This window comes from Notolabrus celidotus, chromosome 5 (genome assembly GCF_009762535.1).
Source record: "Notolabrus celidotus isolate fNotCel1 chromosome 5, fNotCel1.pri, whole genome shotgun sequence".
In the NCBI taxonomy this organism is placed as follows: domain Eukaryota; kingdom Metazoa; phylum Chordata; class Actinopteri; order Labriformes; family Labridae; genus Notolabrus; species Notolabrus celidotus.
The window spans coordinates 33,513,122-33,533,405 of NC_048276.1; the positions used below are offsets into that span (position 1 = coordinate 33,513,122).

At 41.2% G+C, this 20,284-nt stretch overlaps 2 protein-coding genes across 2 annotated transcripts; both read right to left on the bottom strand.

The window, feature by feature from the left end:
- Positions 1-7,748: 7,748 nt before the first annotated feature.
- Positions 7,749-11,132, bottom strand: LOC117812783. Its single transcript, XM_034683721.1, has 2 exons — positions 9,448-11,132; positions 7,749-9,273 (listed from the first exon to the last, which is right to left on the bottom strand). Exons 1-2 carry the CDS (start codon positions 10,984-10,986, stop codon positions 7,948-7,950), a joined length of 2,865 nt encoding a protein of 954 aa, XP_034539612.1. The 5' UTR covers positions 10,987-11,132; the 3' UTR covers positions 7,749-7,947.
- Positions 11,133-13,512: 2,380 nt separating this feature from the next.
- LOC117812730 lies at positions 13,513-19,927 on the bottom strand. The gene is made up of 4 exons (XM_034683642.1): positions 17,976-19,927; positions 16,836-17,801; positions 16,286-16,472; positions 13,513-13,529 (listed from the first exon to the last, which is right to left on the bottom strand). Exons 1-4 carry the CDS (start codon positions 19,512-19,514, stop codon positions 13,513-13,515), a joined length of 2,709 nt encoding a protein of 902 aa, XP_034539533.1. The 5' UTR covers positions 19,515-19,927.
- Positions 19,928-20,284: the final 357 nt, after the last annotated feature.

Below are 20,284 nucleotides of genomic sequence, written 5' to 3' on the forward strand. Positions count from 1 at the left end.
TTCTCACCTGTCAATCATGTCAGCTGTACCTCTCGTAATGGAAAACTGTTAATCTTAATATCTTTATCGCGTTATGAAAAATTCTCCCCCTGTACAGTGTGTGCCGATAGACAAATGAGCTATCCAGACTACACTCATTTTTTGTACCAGGCTGTAAACATGTTTATTTCTGCTGTAAAGATCGTCTTTTTTGAATTGGTGTGTATGTGGTTTCCGGTGTTTCTGCAGCCAGCCTCAAGTGGACACTCGATGAACTGCAGTTTTTAACACTTCTGCATTGGCAAAATTCTCACGGTTGGAGGTTGCCGCTTGGTGTCACCCTGAATTTAGGGCCGAATATATATTAGCAGCATATTGTTATGAATGTGAGTCATAAAGCTTGCTATTGTAATCTTAAAGCTAGGGTTGGTAGTCACGGAAAACTAGCATAAATTTGAATGTAGCATTTCCTCGGGACTCCGTCTAACCCCTCCCCCCCTCGCCTTGGAGCTCCTCCAAAACGATGCCCCCGCTCACATGCACGAGTGCCGCTGATTTGCGACCATATGATGGTGGTTTCCAAACCGGTCCTCAGCACATCGTTGGTTTTGCACTACATCAACTCATGTCTCACTCAGCGGTAAGAAAACACCAAAACATTCTCATAGTGAAAGTTAAAATCAGAAACAAACATGAAATGTACGTGCAGGAGGCGGGCAGAACGGCAGGACAGGATCTGATTGGTTTCATCATTTGGCTCCTGATGGCAGGGATTGGTGGGTGTTTTTTCCCAGGTTAGCTCCAGCTGTAGATAGAGGCTTTTTCCTGCTCTTTTTTAAGAACACAATATGTATTGATTGACATCAGGACAGAAAGATCATTTTAACCAGTATAACAATAAGTGTATCTAAATCTGACTAATAACCCCAGCTTTAAAGTGTGATATTATCATTGTTGTAGTACATGAGTCTGGGAGCCTGATTGAAGTCCGGCTCAAATCCTGAATCTCAAAACTTGTGTCTCAACTTTGCTCTTCCTTTGGAGTGAGGAAGAAGAAGGTCACTTTTATGTTGCACACCTTGTTTTCCTTTAGGCCGGGCACAACATGTAAGAACGGATGAATTCCCAGTTTTTCTTTGGACTTTGCTTTGAGGCCTTCAAATGTAGAAAACTGTCGTCCCACTTTTCTTCAAATCCTAAAACTGCTAGAAGTCACTTTTTTGTCTCAACATATTCAGTAATGCAATGCAATCAAATTAATACTTCAAATGTTAGTACGTACATTTTTTTGTTAGGATAATTAAACAATGTCTGTATCAGTAAATGAATGAGGACACCTGAAAGTAAGGGGATTTGACATTAAAGAATCTATTATTAAACACCTTTCTTACTTAAAAAAGCATCCTGCAATATTCATGAGTTTGTCACATCAGACCCTTCACAGGTGTTACCAAAATATATTTGTTTGTTGTAGTTGAGGCTTTTTTTGCTTTCTTTGCATTTCCTCTTCTGGGTCACACTCTTACTGATGATTAAGTTGGACGTGTTGGCTGAGAGAAAAGGCTCGGGGTTATCACCCTCCTGCAGGAGCCTCACTGCGATGAACCCTGACAACATGTTGACTCCCACAGAGGCAGTAACACCCCCCCCCCCCCCCCCCCCCCCCCCTCAGCCATTCAAGGGAAGCTGCCAACAGTTCTTATTAAGTCAAGCTCTCTGTGTGTCTACCATCTGTGTCTTTCTTAACAGAAATGTTGGAGATGCCTTTATGAAGTGTTACAATCCGTCAAATCAGAGGCTGAGAACAATCTACATTATACCTCATTAAGCAATTATGAGCTGCTGTTCAATCTACTCATATGCAGTTCAAATGTATGACATGGTTTAATTATGTTCCTCTTCTGAACATATGTAAATCATGTAGAATTCATTCAATCTCGAGGGATGCAACATCTACAAGTCCCTGTCGTGTTAACAATAAAGGAAATAATCATGTTTTGTCTGGAAACTCCGCCCCCTGGAGGGACCCACTTTAGAAGGGAAAACTTCTGAAGTGGAATTTGCAGTCCACCATCTATTCTCTCAGATATACCATCTTTTTACCTATTCTATTCACTTTCTTGAAGATCCAACTGGAGGGCTCTCTGCACGGTAAAAGTCATTAAATCTGATCAAATGTTGGTCTTAGTTAGAGTTGGTCACTTTAGACACATTCTGTTCACTGAGTTGAGGTTTTTAAAAAAGTCTTCAAAATCTTCACAGCAGAAATAAACGTGTTTACAGCCTGGTCCAAAAGACGAGTGTAGTCTGGTTAGCTCATTTATCAATCAGCACACACGGGGGGGGGGAATTTTTTTCTAACGCTGCAATTTCAAAGATATTAAGATTACAAGTCTTCCAATGAGAGGCACAGCTGACTTGATTGACAGGCGGGAACACTGCTTTTTTCCAGGAGGCTCAAAGCCCGCCTCTACGTCACAATTTCTGGACAGCAGCAATATGGCTCCATATTTCATACAGTCTATGGTTACATCGAGCAAATAAGTCAATGTCAGTGCTAAGCTACCACTCGCTAGCGTATGCTGATGCCTTTATTTTGTGTGTTTATATTTCTCAGAATGTGTGCATAAGTCCACAAGCTTTCTCTCCCCAGAGAGTTTTTAAGAACAATGACGTTAACATTTTTATTCAGTGGGGGTTGAGGAGAGGGGGTGGTATTAAATCCAAAATTAACAGCCGCAAAGGGTGCAGTCTTGGAGGCTATCCGCCACTCTAGCAGAGGAAATGTGAAAGTTACCAAAATAGTCATTTAATATAGAGTCTCTACTGGGGATGTAACGGAACTTATATGTGTGGATACACTGCGAACATGTAATTTATAACGGCGTTACCCAAATGTGTCAATTAACGGAATAAGACAGAAACAGACAGTGAGTCGTTCTGCCCTCAGCCTTCAGGCAGCCTCCTGCTGCAAATCAGGAGCCGGTTCCCGTCGTTCACTTCAAAGAACCGGCTCTTAGAGCCGGATCGTTCGCGACCGACACATCACCACTGCAAATGTAATAAGAACTAAAGCTACAGAATGTTTATTGCTGCGAATACAGTGTGCCTTCACCTGTGCATTAAGCCGCTCTGTGCCTGCCCTGTATTAATGAGCAGACGCTGCAGTTCAGTAATAATCAACAGGTCATAGTCTTTGATACTTTTCCTTGCAGTGTTCGTATGAGAAACGGGGACCTTATCACAGAGGTGTGTGTTTATACAGTGTTCTGGTGCTATGAAGGCAAAAGATAAGTGACGTGTAAACAAACAGCACGAGTGTTGCATACAAACGGCACACTGACACAGTTCCGTCCGTGTTATTACCTCTGATGCAGACTTAGCGCCGGAACGACTTTGCCCCACCATCCAAACTCTGTGACTCAAACTTTAAAAACGAGGCGCAGCAGAGTGACAATGTGTGAGGGGATAGTGACTGGTCAGCACATTGCAATTCATTTGAGCAGCGCTAAAATCCAGAAAGGTAACTTTTGGTGCTTTTCTAAAATACTTATTAATTTTGAATTTTTTTTGTATTTCTTTAATTTTTCTTCTCTTTGTCGGTTCTGTATTACTTATACTGTATATAGTTTGTAAACTTTAGGTGAACAAAGAAATACTGAAAAAAATGCAATAAAAAAAGTTGAATGACAAAAGTTATCTAAAAATAGTACATTTTACCCATTAAAGTAAAAAAATACAGAGAAAAAAAGTAGCTAAACTTAAAATAAAACCTTAAAAGCAGAAAATGTAATGAGTGTTCTGCCTTTCTTTTTGCCAGATGACTCCTAAGTTTAGGGTTAGTGTACACTTAATGATCAAAAGCATTAGTAGCAGAAGATTCATTCATAATAGCAGAGGAAACACAGCCATACGCTCATATAACAGTCCCTCCAGGATTTCACTGTTTTTTTTGTGTGATTGTTGCGGCCCAAAAAGCCTGATTTTGCGACAGCTCTTGGAAAGTATTGCGGTGAAATTGCGATTTGTTTCTTTGCTTTTTTCCCCCAATAACATCTCAGGGGCAAGTAAATATGCTAAATTACAGTTGTTTTTAAAAAAAAAAACATTCTTCATGTGGCCACTGTGACTGTATTTTGATTCTCTTGATTCACAGAAAAATGCCATGAAAGGGCTGTATTGCACATTTACGACGGTCCTTGAATACACCTGCAGTGACAGATGCACTTGACAGTCAGTTCACTGCACTCTGAAATGCATCTGCATCTTTCAACAAGGAGTTGATCAAAACTTACTGAATGTGTCTGATGTTTCTCTAAACAGGAATAAATCAAGCTGTAGATGCAGAGCTTTTTACAGTAATGGCGGCAACAACGTCAAACCTCAAATATTAAACAGACGTCCCCCGGTTGTGTCTTTGTCACTAACGCACACCGGGGGTAAAAATCATCAATGAAGATGAGACAGATGCATGGAGGTGAGGAGAGCTGGTTCATAAAGCACACCTGCTGCAGGTAGGTTACTAAGCTAACTCTGAGCCCCTCAATCTATAAATAACAACATTGTCATCGTCACTTGTCCTGCCTGCTGTCCTCGCTTTTCACCCATTCTCTGTGCGTGTTTTGCTGTTGAAAGTACCGATCAAGTGAGAACTTACGTATATGGATGCTTCTCAAAGCTCTAAACTGCAGTCTCCTCGCTCCTCGGCCGAACCGGAAGTAGTTACTGACGCACCATTTTAACTTGCGTCCCAAAGCTCTAAACGCTGCTGGAGGAGAGAGGAGCGAGGAGCGAGGTGACTGATCGGAGGAGGGATAATCGAAGAAACACGAGAGCACACTTTGAAGAAGTCTTTTCTCTCACAGACACGCCCCCTTATTGAATATCACTCACTGATTGGACGTTGCAGCGGCTCGGACTTAACTGAAACTTAAAATCAGCTGAGTTTAATAATAAAGAAAAGACAGACCTTAAAACAGTCACTAAGGGTGCCCTGAAACAGATCATAAACATACATCGGTTTCTAAACAGTCTGTATGTGATGAGCTGAGATTGAAAAGTGTTTCATGTGAGTTTTAAACACAAAATACTGAACGCAAATTCATAAATTCAATATAACAGAGGATGGATTATGTTATATCTGATTGCTTTTGTCAGATTCAGTGTCTAACGAAATAGAGTCATAGAGTCTAACATCATAGATAGAAAATATATTAATGATCAGTTATTTCTCCTGTTAGAGAGCAGATTCTCTTCATGTGCAGGTGTTTGTTAAACAGGTAAACACTGAGACAGAGCTCTCTTACTGTTTATATTTATCAGTTATTACAGTGAACATGTGTGTTAAACAGGTGTTTGTTAAACAGGTAAGCACAGAGACAGATCTCTGTCACTGTTTATATTGATCAGAGTTATTACAGTGAATGTGTTTTAAACAGGTAGAGCACAGAGACAGAGCTCTGTCACTGTTTATATTGATCAGAGTTATTACAGTGAACATGTGTGCAGACACAAACAGCTGTTCAAGCCGTCATCACAAACCGACGTCGCTTCACGTGACGCTCAGGAGGAGAGGACGTCTCATTTCTCTAAATACAAATCTCCTCGTTCCTCTCTCTTCTTGTTTCATTTCCTCGCATGTCTGGTGGGCGGGACTAAGACGTGAGGAAACAACGTGAGGAAACAACGTGAGGAAACAACGTGAGGAAACAACGTGAGGAAACAACGTGAGGAAACAACGTGAGGAAACGACGTGAGGAAACGACGCAAGGATGGACGTGTAGAGCTTTGAGATGAACCCTATGTTCCAAGGAAGTAAAATTGATGACGAAACCGATGACGTACAGCGGCTGAGATTAAGGTAATTTGTCAAATTTGCGGGAAAGTTTGGTGATTGTATAAAATTGCAAGGCTGCGCAAAAATCGCACTGATGGGTTGAATTTGCGTTGATAGTTGTGATCACAAAATCACAACTTCCTGTAGGGACTGATATAGGTAGAGTAATTTTCTGCAGACCAGCTAAATGAAGCCAAATCAAATCACTTTGAGGGACAATGGGGGTCGCAAGTCTTTGGCAACTATACAGTGTTTCCCCTACCATTATACAGGGGGGGCGGGGCGCCCCCCCCCCAACAGCGGCAGCCGCCCTACTTGGAAGTTCAATAAATGTTATTTTCTATATAGCGCCAGATCACAGCAGAAGTAATTCAGGGTTACCTCTCTTATAGATCAGGTCTTAAACTTGTTCTTTTATTAAACAGACTAAATATCCTTATGTTATTTATCTCATTTACATGACAAAATGTCATTATGCTCATCTGCTCTCTGTATCGCATGGCAGAGTTCCGCCCCGATGCGCACACAGACACACAAACACGTGCGCTCACATACACACATCACAGCACAATGATACGATAAATGTTCATCTACAACTCGTTTTTTCAAGACGAAAACGAGACTATGACGAGCTAAAGTGCATCACTGATGATACAAACTCAGATGAAATCTTAAGAAGGACCGTCGGACATTAACAACTCATATTTTCCCCGCTGTGCGTCTAATCTTTAGAAATTAAAGCTATGCATTCCTGTAACAGGCTGAGTTATTATTGGAGGGGCGCAGTGTTAGCTTGGTCTCTACCTGTAGCAGGTGTGCTGTGTGAACCAGTCACCTCTTCATTGAGGATTTTTACCCCTGGTGTGCCATGAGCTGACTGTCACTGCAGGTGCATTCAGGGACCGTCGTAAAAGTGCAATGCTGACCTGTATTTTGTTTTCATGGCATTCATGTTTATTTGAATCAAGAGAATCAGATATAGTGGTCACATGAAGAAAGTTTTATTTTGACTTTTTTGCAGGCTAGATTATTTCACTTAGGATATTACAAAAGCAAAAGTGTTAAAATAGTGAAATGTTGACGATTTTAAAACCCTGATACCGATATCTGATCGACTGCATGAATTCTTAAAAAATTCGTAAAGTCTGTCTGCCCCCCCCCCAAGGCTGTAAACCTAGGGGAAACACTGCTATATTTTGATTATCTATCTGTAAAGCAAAAGGCATAGCCATACAAGGTGAAATAACACCTTGTAATAACAAGGTGCTTCTAAAATATATATTTATATATTTATTAAAAACAGTAGTGGCAGTCACTTAGGATAAGTCTATGCTCTTGGTACTAATATTAACAGTATTTTTGAATTAATACTAAACCTCACAAAGTAAATTTCCTGCATGTAAATTTGTATGCAATTAACTTTTCATAATGCAGTGCATTTTACGTATACAATTAGATAGTGCATGTCGATACAATCTTTTTTGCAATTCATTTTTGTATCTTTAATTTTGGTTGCTCAATATTGTGTGTTACTAGAAAATCAATTTCAAGGAGGCATACATGAAATTAGGTCCAGAGTTAGGGGTGATATATTCAGTATCTTCATTTAGCCTGTGCTGCAAATAACCTGTTTTATCTACAATAAAACATAAGAAAAATAATGATCAACATGAGCCAACTTCCTATTTTTAGTCAAAGTTCCTGTGGATCCTTGAAAAGTCTTTATTTTTGTTTTTATTTTTTACTTTTACTCAAATTTCGTACTTTTTTCATTAATTAGGCTGTGTAATCTCTCTGTTGTTGACTTCAACTTAACTTTATCTCAAAGATAATTATATATACACACACACACATTTTGTTATGAATTTATATTTTGTACAGATACATTTTGGTTTTTAATTCTGAAAAAAAAAAGGATTATTCATTTATTTAATTTTTTTCTTTTTATTTCTTTATTTTTTTACATTTGATGTTACTGTGGGAGGAAACCGAAGTACTCGGAGTAAACCCGTACCATTTCAGGAGTACATGCGGGCTCACATGTACTCCTGAAATGGACCTAAAATCAAGCTAAATGACAGCTGTGGAAAAGATCTGTCCCACCCACCCACCCTGGGGTTGACGATGGCTTCCTAGTTCTTTTTAAAGAGGGAAGTGAATGGCCTGAACATAGAGTGGAAAAACCTTTTGATGCCGCTGGGCCTTTTTGCTATAAGATGCAACCTCAGAGCTCCTATCGTCCGCTTTTTAACTGACTGATCCTGTAACAGCAGGCCCCTCCAAAGCAACCCATTACCAATATCTTTGTGCAGGGTCTTGACAACTTTCTTGCATATTTTCTCTATGTTTGTTGCACTTAAATCCACATCGATGGGTAAGTCAATTAACTCTTCCAAGAGCATGTCTCTCAAAGTGACTAGGATGGTTCTGTAGGCGCTGTGGGACTGATCGATGGGGAGATCTTTCATGAGCTCGCGTAACAGCTGTGACACAACAATTTCACAGGTCAGTTGGTCCCACTCTTGGATTTGGGGGGATCTTTGGCTAGATTTTGGCTCAGGTGTGGATCTTTGGTGTGCTGAACACTCAGGTGTGCATCTTTGGCGTACTACATGCTCAGGTGTGGTTATTTGGCATACTGCAGGTGTATTTCTTAGGCGCAGTACCCAATCAGGTGTGTTTATTGGTGATGTTTCACGCTCAGGTGTGGATGTTTGCCATACTGCAGATGAATGTTTGTTTCTTAGGCGCAGTACCCAATCAGGTGTGTTTATTGGTGATGTTTCAGGCTCAGGGGTTGATGTTGAGCATTCTGCAGATGAATGTTTGTTTCTTAGGCGCGTTACCCAATCAGGTGTGTTTGTTGGTGATGTTTCACGCTCGGGTGTGGATGTTTGGCATACTGCAGATAAATGTTTGTTTCTTAGGCGCAGTACCCAATCAGGTGTGTTTATTGGTGATGTTTCAGGCTCCGGTGTGGATGTTTGGCATACTGCAGGTGCGTTTCTTAGGCGCAGTACCCAATCAGGTGTGTTTGTTAGTGATGTTTCAGGCTCAGGGGTCGATGTTTGGCATACTGCGGATGAATGTTTGTTTCTTAGGCGCAGTACCCAATCAGGTGTGTTTGTTGTTGATGTTTCACGCTCAGGTATGGATGTTTGGCATACTGCAGATGAATGTTTGTTTCTTAGGCGCAGTACCCAATCAGGTGTGTTTGTTAGTGATGTTTCAGGCTCCGGTGTGGATGTTTGGCATACTGCAGGTGTGTTTCTTAGGCGCAGTACCCAATCAGGTGTGTTTGTTGGTGATGTTTCACGCACAGGTGTGGATGTTTGGCATACTGCAGATGAATGTTTGTTTCTTAGGCGCAGTACCCAATCAGGTGTCTTTGTTAGTGATGTTTCAGGCTCCGGTGTGGATGTTTGGCATACTGCAGGTGTGTTTCTTAGGCGCAGTACCCAATCAGGTGTGTTTGTTAGTGATGTTTCAGGCTCAGGGGTCGATGTTTGGCATACTGCAGATGAATGTTTGTTTCTTAGGCGCAGTACCCAATCAGGTGTGTTTGTTAGTGATGTTTCAGGCTCCGGTGTGGATGTTTGGCATACTGCAGGTGTGTTTCTTAGGCGCAGTACCCAATCAGGTGTGTTTGTTGGTGATGTTTCAGGCTCAGGGGTCGATGTATGTGATGTGTTACGCTCAGCTTTGGACTTTTTCATTGCCTTACGCATAGGTGTGGACTCTTGGCTTGCATCACACTCAGGTGTGGGGCTTTGGTGTAAAGTCTCCTTATCTGCTCCTTGAGCACTTGTGTCTTCTGGCTGAATACTCACAACTTTCTTTATCTGTCTCACAGCCATGCTCACATTGTCCATCTTTGTCTTACACTGTTTTACCTGCTGATTTAGCCAGATCCTCATCCGCTTCATGAAACTGTCTACTTCGGTCCGAATCTCCACCTGAGACTTATCCTCTTCAATTAACAGGAGATCTGTCAGTGTATCACTTAGCTTCTCAGCAACACTTTCATGATTGCCGCTGGAAATGTCGCTGGCAAGTCTCTCATACAGGCAAATCTCTTTGGAACCACTTCCTGTATGCTGGTCTGCTTGTGGGATCATTTCTTTCACTAGGTCATCAACACTATCAATAAGCATCTCTACTGATGATTCCTTGTCCATGTCTCTTTGACTGCAGGTATGCTTGCTCCTAAGTTTTGTCATCATCTTCAGGATTGCCTCCCTGGCGAATTTGCGGACAAAGAGAGCCTTGATTTTGCTGCAAAGCGTTATTCTGAGTGATCTTTTGGTTTGTGCCATCTCTGATTTGCTCTCTTTACCAGGTGTGCCAACCACATCCTGTTGGAAGTCAGATTTTAATATTTCAACAATCTCAATTGCTAATTCTCCTGAATCCTTGGATGATCTGGAAAGAAGTAGCTTTGTTTCTTCCTCTGAAATAAGACTTTCTTTGTCAAAAACAGTCATCTGTCCCCATTGTTCCTCCAAGATGTTTTTGACTTCACTAACAGATGACATGAAACTGTTGACCTCAGTCCGAACACTGTCTGGTTTAATATCCTCCTTTTCCTGCCGAGTCTTCTTTTTCCGAAGCAACTTCGACATCTTTTTTGCACATCTCTGTAGGATCTTTTTTAAATGTACGGCCATGTTCTTTGTCAAACCAGGGTCAGTAGTATGTTCCTCAACATTTTCTTCACTACAACTTTTAGAGAGTTCAGAGTTGACTCTCTCTGTGACCCCTGCAACTATGAGCTCTGTCATCTCCTTTGTTCCTGAGTACTGGATGTCCCCTACATCTTTCACCTCCGCCACAGTCTGTGTGATAACATCACCCAGATTACCCAGACACTTGCACACTTCCTCCTCTGAAACAACGGGGCTCGTCTGTGATCCTGCAGATCTTGATGAATCCTTCTTTGTTTGTCTGTTCCTAAACATCTCTAGCATAGATTTGGCTATTACTTCAATTATATCCAAACACATTTCTGTTAGGATAGTACTTGTCTCCTTGTCGATACACCCTGTCTCCAGTTTTTGCCACTTTCCCACCGTCAGCTGATCCAGGAACATTCTGACAACTGGGATGAGTGTGTCTTTAGTGACCACATTTGTGTTTTGCTCCATTCTCTCTAATTCACTAGGGGTGTTCATTGCTCTCTTTGTTTGTGGTTGTCTATATCTTCTTGAAAAAGGCTCTTGAAGTAAATCCAGTCAGCTCTCTTCAACTTAGTCCTCGTAGGTGAACTCGTAGGTGAAAACTAAGAGTTTTTAGGACTATATAAAGGCTGGCTCAGAATGTCGTCCTTTGATCTTCTTGTGACTATGACATCATAGAGCAGGTGTCTGTCAGCTCATCTCCCATTGGCTAGAGAGTTATGAAGCCTAATGGCTGCAGGGATGAATGATTTTCTGTATCTCTCAGTCCTGCAGGGCAGAGAGATGAGCCGTCCACTGCCGCTGTTTCTCAAGTCCACACAGAAGTTGTGAAGAGGATGATCTGTGTAATTCATCTACTTTATACTTATTTTTCTTCCTCCGTACGTTTTTTGGCTTTTTTCACAGCATTCAAACTTTGACCGATTTTCACCGTTCAACTTTTAAACTATTCAGCTCCTTCAGCTCTTTCAGGCTATGTTTTTTTCACATATTTAGCCCTTATACTTTTTAAATTATTCAACTTTATTTAAACTTTGTTTTAACATTGAAACAGATGGGGTGGAATCTTCAAATCCACTTCAACTTCTTCAACTTCTACAGCTTATAGCTTCAGCATACTTTCACTTATAGACTCCATTCACACTTTAAACTGTTCACAAGACTTTCAGCTATCTATGTATGTTTCACTTTTTTGATATCTTTCAGAGTTTCACAGATTTCACTGTTTATAAACTCATCAAATTTCAGCTCTTCCCTCACTTTAACATTGGTGTGTGTGGGGTGGAACACTGGTGAGCAGAGTGAGAGGTTCAAATCTTAGAGTGGGCAGGCTGGGAAAACAATGTGACATGCCCTGTGGAAAAATAGCCAGGAAATCCACAAATTTCACTCCACATACACAAATAAGGCATCAAAACGTTCACTGTCTTCTCCTGCTTCTGTCAAAGAGGTAACCAAAGCAAAAGATTGTACTGTTGAGCCAGCAGGTCACCAACTGTCAGAGAAAGTCTCTCTGCTCGGCCATCTGCCGTAATGTTAAATATTTCTGGAAGTCAGCAAACGTTTAACCTTTCTTAACTCGCTGCCCTGACTACATTTCTGACTGTACAGACATGAAAAACACATCACTGTGTTCATCAGAGTCTTGTGACGCTCATGGTTTGATCCTTTTTCTGATAGCTATTACGGTTATTGCACAGTGTCTGCATATGTAGACCCTACTTTCCCCATGAATCCCATTCTTAATCAACTGTCACACAGCAGTTACACAGCTGGTCCCATCACCATGGCGACAGCCAATGACAGTTGGAGGCCCAGATGATTCAGATGACATCATCAGTGCTGACTGACGCACACACACACACACACACACACGATTAAGATGACCTCATCAGTGAGTGACAAACACAAGCACGCACACACACACAAACACACACACAGATACACACAGACACACACACACACACAGGTTAGACATTTCCATAGTTTGTCAAGCAGTTTTATAGGTGCTACTTTTCCAGTTCTTCCACTTCTATTTCCACTCCTTCTACCTCTTCTACCTTTTCCACTCCTTTCACTTCTTCTACTTCTTCAACTTCTTCAACTTCTTCTACTTCTTCAACTTCCTCTACTTTTTCCACTTCTTCTATTTCAACTACTTCTACTACTCTTCCATATGTTCAGCTGTTTTTCACAGCTTTCAGCCTTCAGTTTCAGCATTTCGATGCATTTGCTTTCAGGAAATGCAATCTTTCTAATTTAGGATGGCCTTTAGCTTCTTCTGTGTGCATCTCTCCACCACAGCCCCCAGTGAGTCCAACCTGGTTCCGATCACAGTGCCAGCTCCTTTCACTAGTTTGTCCAGTTGCCTCGCATCCTTGTGTTTCATACTGCTTCCCCAGCAGACTGCAGCATAGAATAACACACTTGCCACCACAGACTTATTAAACATCTGCAGCATCTGTCTGTAGATGTCTAGGGATCTGAGCCTCCTTAAGACAAAAAGAGGCGGCTCTGCCCCTTCCTGTAGAGTGCATCTGTGTTATGGGACCAGTCCAACTTGTTGTCCAGGTGTACACCTAGATATTTGTAGGTTTGCACCAAGCGGCAACCTCTGGTCTCAAACTATGAAGCCCATGCGGAAGTGTTATAAACTGCAATTCATCGAAAATCCGCTTGAGGCTGGCTGCAGAAACACCGGAAACCACATAGACATGATTGGGAAAAGATAATCTTTGCAGCATTAATAAACATGTTTACAGCCTGGTTAAAAAAATGGCTTGGCTACAGTAGCTAATTTCTCTATCAGCACACACTGTACGGGGGGTAGGGATGGGAATTGATAAGAATTTAGCGATTCCAATTCAATTATCGATACTGCTTAACGATCTGATTCCTTATCGATTCTCTTATTGATTCTCATTGGATGAGGGAATAAAATAACACAAATGGGTTTGTTTGCTTCAAACCTTTAATATCTTCAATTTTGGACAGAAGATACAGCATACCCAGTATGTGCTTCTAGTCTGTAATGTATCCTTAGGGAACAAAAGAAAAGTAGGCGAATTACTTGTCAAGAGACCTAAATGCTTAATTCAGTTTTTGCATAACTTGTAAGATATCAGAGTGCATTAGGAAATTGTCCAGTTCCACTCTTATTGGTCCAGAGAAAATTAAATATTTGGTTAGGCCCAATTGACACAACAACTTTAAACATTAAGATTGAGAACAGTCAAAGGAGAGCTTCTTACTTTCATCATTCCTGCCAGGATGTCAGCTCTCTTTTAATCCACCAGGTACAGATTTTTTTTCACTGGAAAAGTTTCCCAATATATTACATCTTGTTTTCTAACATTTGGCAGTATTTACAGTGCTCCAGTCTTTTTGCATTGAACTTGATCCAAAACTAACACATAAGACATAAACACAGAATTCTTATGTAAAAATGTACATATTAAAAAGTACAACTGCACTTATCAACTTTGGTAGATTAACAATTTTTGATGTCAGATTTACGTGACTGCTTTTCCCAGCAGCGCTAGCGGGAACTTTCCCTCACAACAACGATGGCAGACAATGTAGCATGCTTGCTGGTGTTGCTCCTGGTTCTTCAAAATCAGATGAGGGCCCGGAGAGAACTGACCCAACTGTATCAACAGTTCTGTGCTTTTTTTCTGCAGACCAGCTAAATGAAGCCAAATCAAATCACTTTGAGGGACAATGGGGGTCGCAAGTCTTTGGCAACTATACAGTGTTTCCCCTACCATTGTACAGGGGGGGCGGGGCGCCCCCCCCAACAGCGGCAGCCGCCCTCCTTGGAAGTTCAATAAATGTTATTTTCTATATAGCGCCAGATCACAGCAGAAGTAATTCAGGGTTACCTCTCTTATAGATCAGGTCTTAAACTTGTTCTTTTATTAAACAGACTAAATATCCTTATGTTATTTATCTCATTTACATGACAAAATGTCATTATGCTCATCTGCTCTCTGTATCGCATGGCAGAGTTCCGCCCCGATGCGCACACAGACACACAAACACGTGCGCTCACATACACACATCACAGCACAATGATACGATAAATGTTCATCTACAACTCGTTTTTTCAAGACGAAAACGAGACTATGACGAGCTAAAGTGCATCACTGATGATACAAACTCAGATGAAATCTTAAGAAGGACCGTCGGACATTAACAACTCATATTTTCCCCGCTGTGCGTCTAATCTTTAGAAATTAAAGCTATGCATTCCTGTAACAGGCTGAGTTATTATTGGAGGGGCGCAGTGTTAGCTTGGTCTCTACCTGTAGCAGGTGTGCTGTGTGAACCAGTCACCTCTTCATTGAGGATTTTTACCCCTGGTGTGCCATGAGCTGACTGTCACTGCAGGTGCATTCAGGGACCGTCGTAAAAGTGCAATGCTGACCTGTATTTTGTGTTCATGGCATTCATGTTTATTTGAATCAAGAGAATCAGATATAGTGGTCACATGAAGAAAGTTTTATTTTGACTTTTTTGCAGGCTAGATTATTTCACTTAGGATATTACAAAAGCAAAAGTGTTAAAATAGTGAAATGTTGACGATTTTAAAACCCTGATACCGATATCTGATCGACTGCATGAATTCTTAAAAAATTCGCAAAGTCTGTCTGCCCCCCCCCCAAGGCTGTAAACCTAGGGGAAACACTGCTATATTTTGATTATCTATCTGTAAAGCAAAAGGCATAGCCATACAAGGTGAAATAACACCTTGTAATAACAAGGTGCTTCTAAAATATATATTTATATATTTATTAAAAACAGTAGTGGCAGTCACTTAGGATAAGTCTATGCTCTTGGTACTAATATTAACAGTATTTTTGAATTAATACTAAACCTCACAAAGTAAATTTCCTGCATGTAAATTTGTATGCAATTAACTTTTCATAATGCAGTGCATTTTACGTATACAATTAGATAGTGCATGTCGATACAATCTTTTTTGCAATTCATTTTTGTATCTTTAATTTTGGTTGCTCAATATTGTGTGTTACTAGAAAATCAATTTCAAGGAGGCATACATGAAATTAGGTCCAGAGTTAGGGGTGATATATTCAGTATCTTCATTTAGCCTGTGCTGCAAATAACCTGTTTTATCTACAATAAAACATAAGAAAAATAATGATCAACATGAGCCAACTTCCTATTTTTAGTCAAAGTTCCTGTGGATCCTTGAAAAGTCTTTATTTTGTTTTTATTTTTACTTTTACTCAAATTTCGTACTTTTTTCATTAATTAGGCTGTGTAATCTCTCTGTTGTTGACTTCAAATTAACTTTATCTCAAAGATAATTATATATACACACACACACATTTTGTTATGAATTTATATTTTGTACAGATACATTTTGGTTTTTAATTCTGAAAAAAAAAAGGATTATTCATTTATTTAATTTTTTTCTTTTTATTTCTTTATTTTTTTACATTTGATGTTACTGTGGGAGGAAACCGAAGTACTCGGAGTAAACCCGTACCATTTCAGGAGTACATGCGGGCTCACATGTACTCCTGAAATGGACCTAAAATCAAGCTAAATGACAGCTGTGGAAAAGATCTGTCCCACCCACCCACCCTGGGGTTGACGATGGCTTCCTAGTTCTTTTTAAAGAGGGAAGTGAATGGCCTGAACATAGAGTGGAAAAACCTTTTGATGCCGCTGGGCCTTTTTGCTATAAGATGCAACCTCAGAGCTCCTATCGTCCGCTTTTTAACTGACTGATCCTGTAACAGCAGGCCCCTCCAAAGCAACCCATTACCAATATCTTTGTGCAGGGTCTTGACAACTTTCTTGCATATTTTCTCTATGTTTGTTGCACTTAAATCCACATCGATGGGTAAGTCAATTAACTCTTCCAAGAGCATGTCTCTCAAAGTGACTATGATGGTTCTGTAGGCGCTGTGGGACTGATCGATGGGGAGATCTTTCATGAGCTCGCGTAACAGCTGTGACACAACAATTTCACAGGTCAGTTGGTCCCACTCTTGGATTTGGGGGGATCTTTGGCTAGATTTTGGCTCAGGTGTGGATCTTTGGTGTGCTGAACACTCAGGTGTGCATCTTTGGCGTACTACATGCTCAGGTGTGGTTATTTGGCATACTGCAGGTGTATTTCTTAGGCGCAGTACCCAATCAGGTGTGTTTATTGGTGATGTTTCACGCTCAGGTGTGGATGTTTGCCATACTGCAGATGAATGTTTGTTTCTTAGGCGCAGTACCCAATCAGGTGTGTTTATTGGTGATGTTTCAGGCTCAGGGGTTGATGTTGAGCATTCTGCAGATGAATGTTTGTTTCTTAGGCGCGTTACCCAATCAGGTGTGTTTGTTGGTGATGTTTCACGCTCGGGTGTGGATGTTTGGCATACTGCAGATGAATGTTTGTTTCTTAGGCGCAGTACCCAATCAGGTGTGTTTGTTAGTGATGTTTCAGGCTCCGGTGTGGATGTTTGGCATACTGCAGGTGTGTTTCTTAGGCGCAGTACCCAATCAGGTGTGTTTGTTGGTGATGTTTCACGCACAGGTGTGGATGTTTGGCATACTGCAGATGAATGTTTGTTTCTTAGGCGCAGTACCCAATCAGGTGTGTTTATTGGTGATGTTTCAGGCTCAGGGGTTGATGTTGAGCATTCTGCAGATGAATGTTTGTTTCTTAGGCGCGTTACCCAATCAGGTGTGTTTGTTAGTGATGTTTCAGGCTCGGGTGTGGATGTTTGGCATACTGCAGATGAATGTTTGTTTCTTAGGCGCAGTACCCAATCAGGTGTGTTTGTTAGTGATGTTTCAGGCTCCGGTGTGGATGTTTGGCATACTGCAGGTGCGTTTCTTAGGCGCAGTACCCAATCAGGTGTGTTTGTTAGTGATGTTTCAGGCTCAGGGGTCGATGTTTGGCATACTGCGGATGAATGTTTGTTTCTTAGGCGCAGTACCCAATCAGGTGTGTTTGTTGTTGATGTTTCACGCTCAGGTATGGATGTTTGGCATACTGCAGATGAATGTTTGTTTCTTAGGCGCAGTACCCAATCAGGTGTGTTTGTTAGTGATGTTTCAGGCTCCGGTGTGGATGTTTGGCATACTGCAGGTGTGTTTCTTAGGCGCAGTACCCAATCAGGTGTGTTTGTTGGTGATGTTTCACGCACAGGTGTGGATGTTTGGCATACTGCAGATGAATGTTTGTTTCTTAGGCGCAGTACCCAATCAGGTGTCTTTGTTAGTGATGTTTCAGGCTCCGGTGTGGATGTTTGGCATACTGCAGGTGTGTTTCTTAGGCGCAGTACCCAATCAGGTGTGTTTGTTAGTGATGTTTCAGGCTCAGGGGTCGATGTTTGGCATACTGCAGATGAATGTTTGTTTCTTAGGCGCAGTACCCAATCAGGTGTGTTTGTAAGTGATGTTTCAGGCTCCGGTGTGGATGTTTGGCATACTGCAGGTGTGTTTCTTAGGCGCAGTACCCAATCAGGTGTGTTTGTTGGTGATGTTTCAGGCTCAGGGGTCGATGTATGTGATGTGTTACGCTCAGCTTTGGACTTTTTCATTGCCTTACGCATAGGTGTGGACTCTTGGCTTGCATCACACTCAGGTGTGGGGCTTTGGTGTAAAGTCTCCTTATCTGCTCCTTGAGCACTTGTGTCTTCTGGCTGAATACTCACAACTTTCTTTATCTGTCTCACAGCCATGCTCACATTGTCCATCTTTGTCTTACACTGTTTTACCTGCTGATTTAGCCAGATCCTCATCCGCTTCATGAAACTGTCTACTTCGGTCCGAATCTCCACCTGAGACTTATCCTCTTCAATTAACAGGAGATCTGTCAGTGTATCACTTAGCTTCTCAGCAACACTTTCATGATTGCCGCTGGAAATGTCGCTGGCAAGTCTCTCATACAGGCAAATCTCTTTGGAACCACTTCCTGTATGCTGGTCTGCTTGTGGGATCATTTCTTTCACTAGGTCATCAACACTATCAATAAGCATCTCTACTGATGATTCCTTGTCCATGTCTCTTTGACTGCAGGTATGCTTGCTCCTAAGTTTTGTCATCATCTTCAGGATTGCCTCCCTGGCGAATTTGCGGACAAAGAGAGCCTTGATTTTGCTGCAAAGCGTTATTCTGAGTGATCTTTTGGTTTGTGCCATCTCTGATTTGCTCTCTTTACCAGGTGTGCCAACCACATCCTGTTGGAAGTCAGATTTTAATATTTCAACAATCTCAATTGCTAATTCTCCTGAATCCTTGGATGATCTGGAAAGAAGTAGCTTTGTTTCTTCCTCTGAAATAAGACTTTCTTTGTCAAAAACAGTCATCTGTCCCCATTGTTCCTCCAAGATGTTTTTGACTTCACTAACAGATGACATGAAACTGTTGACCTCAGTCCGAACACTGTCTGGTTTAATATCCTCCTTTTCCTGCCGAGTCTTCTTTTTCCGAAGCAACTTCGACATCTTTTTTGCACATCTCTGTAGGATCTTTTTTAAATGTACGGCCATGTTCTTTGTCAAACCAGGGTCAGTAGTATGTTCCTCAACATTTTCTTCACTACAACTTTTAGAGAGTTCAGAGTTGACTCTCTCTGTGACCCCTGCAACTATGAGCTCTGTCATCTCCTTTGTTCCTGAGTACTGGATGTCCCCTACATCTTTCACCTCCGCCACAGTCTGTGTGATAACATCACCCAGATTACCCAGACACTTGCACACTTCCTCCTCTGAAACAACGGGGCTCGTCTGTGATCCTGCAGATCTTGATGAATCCTTCTTTGTTTGTCTGTTCCTAAACATCTCTAGCATAGATTTGGCTATTACTTCAATTATATCCAAACACATTTCTGTTAGGATAGTACTTGTCTCCTTGTCGATACACCCTGTCTCCAGTTTTTGCCACTTTCCCACCGTCAGCTGATCCAGGAACATTCTGACAACTGGGATGAGTGTGTCTTTAGTGACCACATTTGTGTTTTGCTCCATTCTCTCTAATTCACTAGGGGTGTTCATTGCTCTCTTTGTTTGTGGTTGTCTATATCTTCTTGAAAAAGGCTCTTGAAGTAAATCCAGTCAGCTCTCTTCAACTTAGTCCTCGTAGGTGAACTCGTAGGTGAAAACTAAGAGTTTTTAGGACTATATAAAGGCTGGCTCAGAATGTCGTCCTTTGATCTTCTTGTGACTATGACATCATAGAGCAGGTGTCTGTCAGCTCATCTCCCATTGGCTAGAGAGTTATGAAGCCTAATGGCTGCAGGGATGAATGATTTTCTGTATCTCTCAGTCCTGCAGGGCAGAGAGATGAGCCGTCCACTGCCGCTGTTTCTCAGGTCCACACAGAAGTTGTGAAGAGGATGATCTGTGTAATTCATCTACTTTATACTTATTTTTCTTCCTCCGTACGTTTTTTGGCTTTTTTCACAGCATTCAAACTTTGACCGATTTTCACCGTTCAACTTTTAAACTATTCAGCTCCTTCAGCTCTTTCAGGCTATGTTTTTTTCACATATTTAGCCCTTATACTTTTTAAATTATTCAACTTTATTTAAACTTTGTTTTAACATTGAAACAGATGGGGTGGAATCTTCAAATCCACTTCAACTTCTTCAACTTCTACAGCTTATAGCTTCAGCATACTTTCACTTATAGACTCCATTCACACTTTAAACTGTTCACAAGACTTTCAGCTATCTATGTATGTTTCACTTTTTTGATATCTTTCAGAGTTTCACAGATTTCACTGTTTATAAACTCATCAAATTTCAGCTCTTCCCTCACTTTAA

Bases quoted from the DNA above. Each gene is read 5' to 3' on its own strand.
- LOC117812783 (XM_034683721.1), bottom strand. From the start codon at position 10,986: ATGAACACCCCTAGTGAATTAGAGAGAATGGAGCAAAACACAAATGTG. The intron at 9,274-9,447 runs GTACTGCGCCTA...ACACCTGATTGG, and splicing joins CAACAAACACACCTGATTGG to GTACTGCGCCTAAGAAACAC.
- LOC117812730 (XM_034683642.1), bottom strand. From the start codon at position 19,514: ATGAACACCCCTAGTGAATTAGAGAGAATGGAGCAAAACACAAATGTG. The intron at 17,802-17,975 runs GTACTGCGCCTA...ACACCTGATTGG, and splicing joins CAACAAACACACCTGATTGG to GTACTGCGCCTAAGAAACAC. The intron at 16,473-16,835 runs GTAACGCGCCTA...GTTGTGTCACAG, and splicing joins CAACAAACACACCTGATTGG to CTGTTACGCGAGCTCATGAA.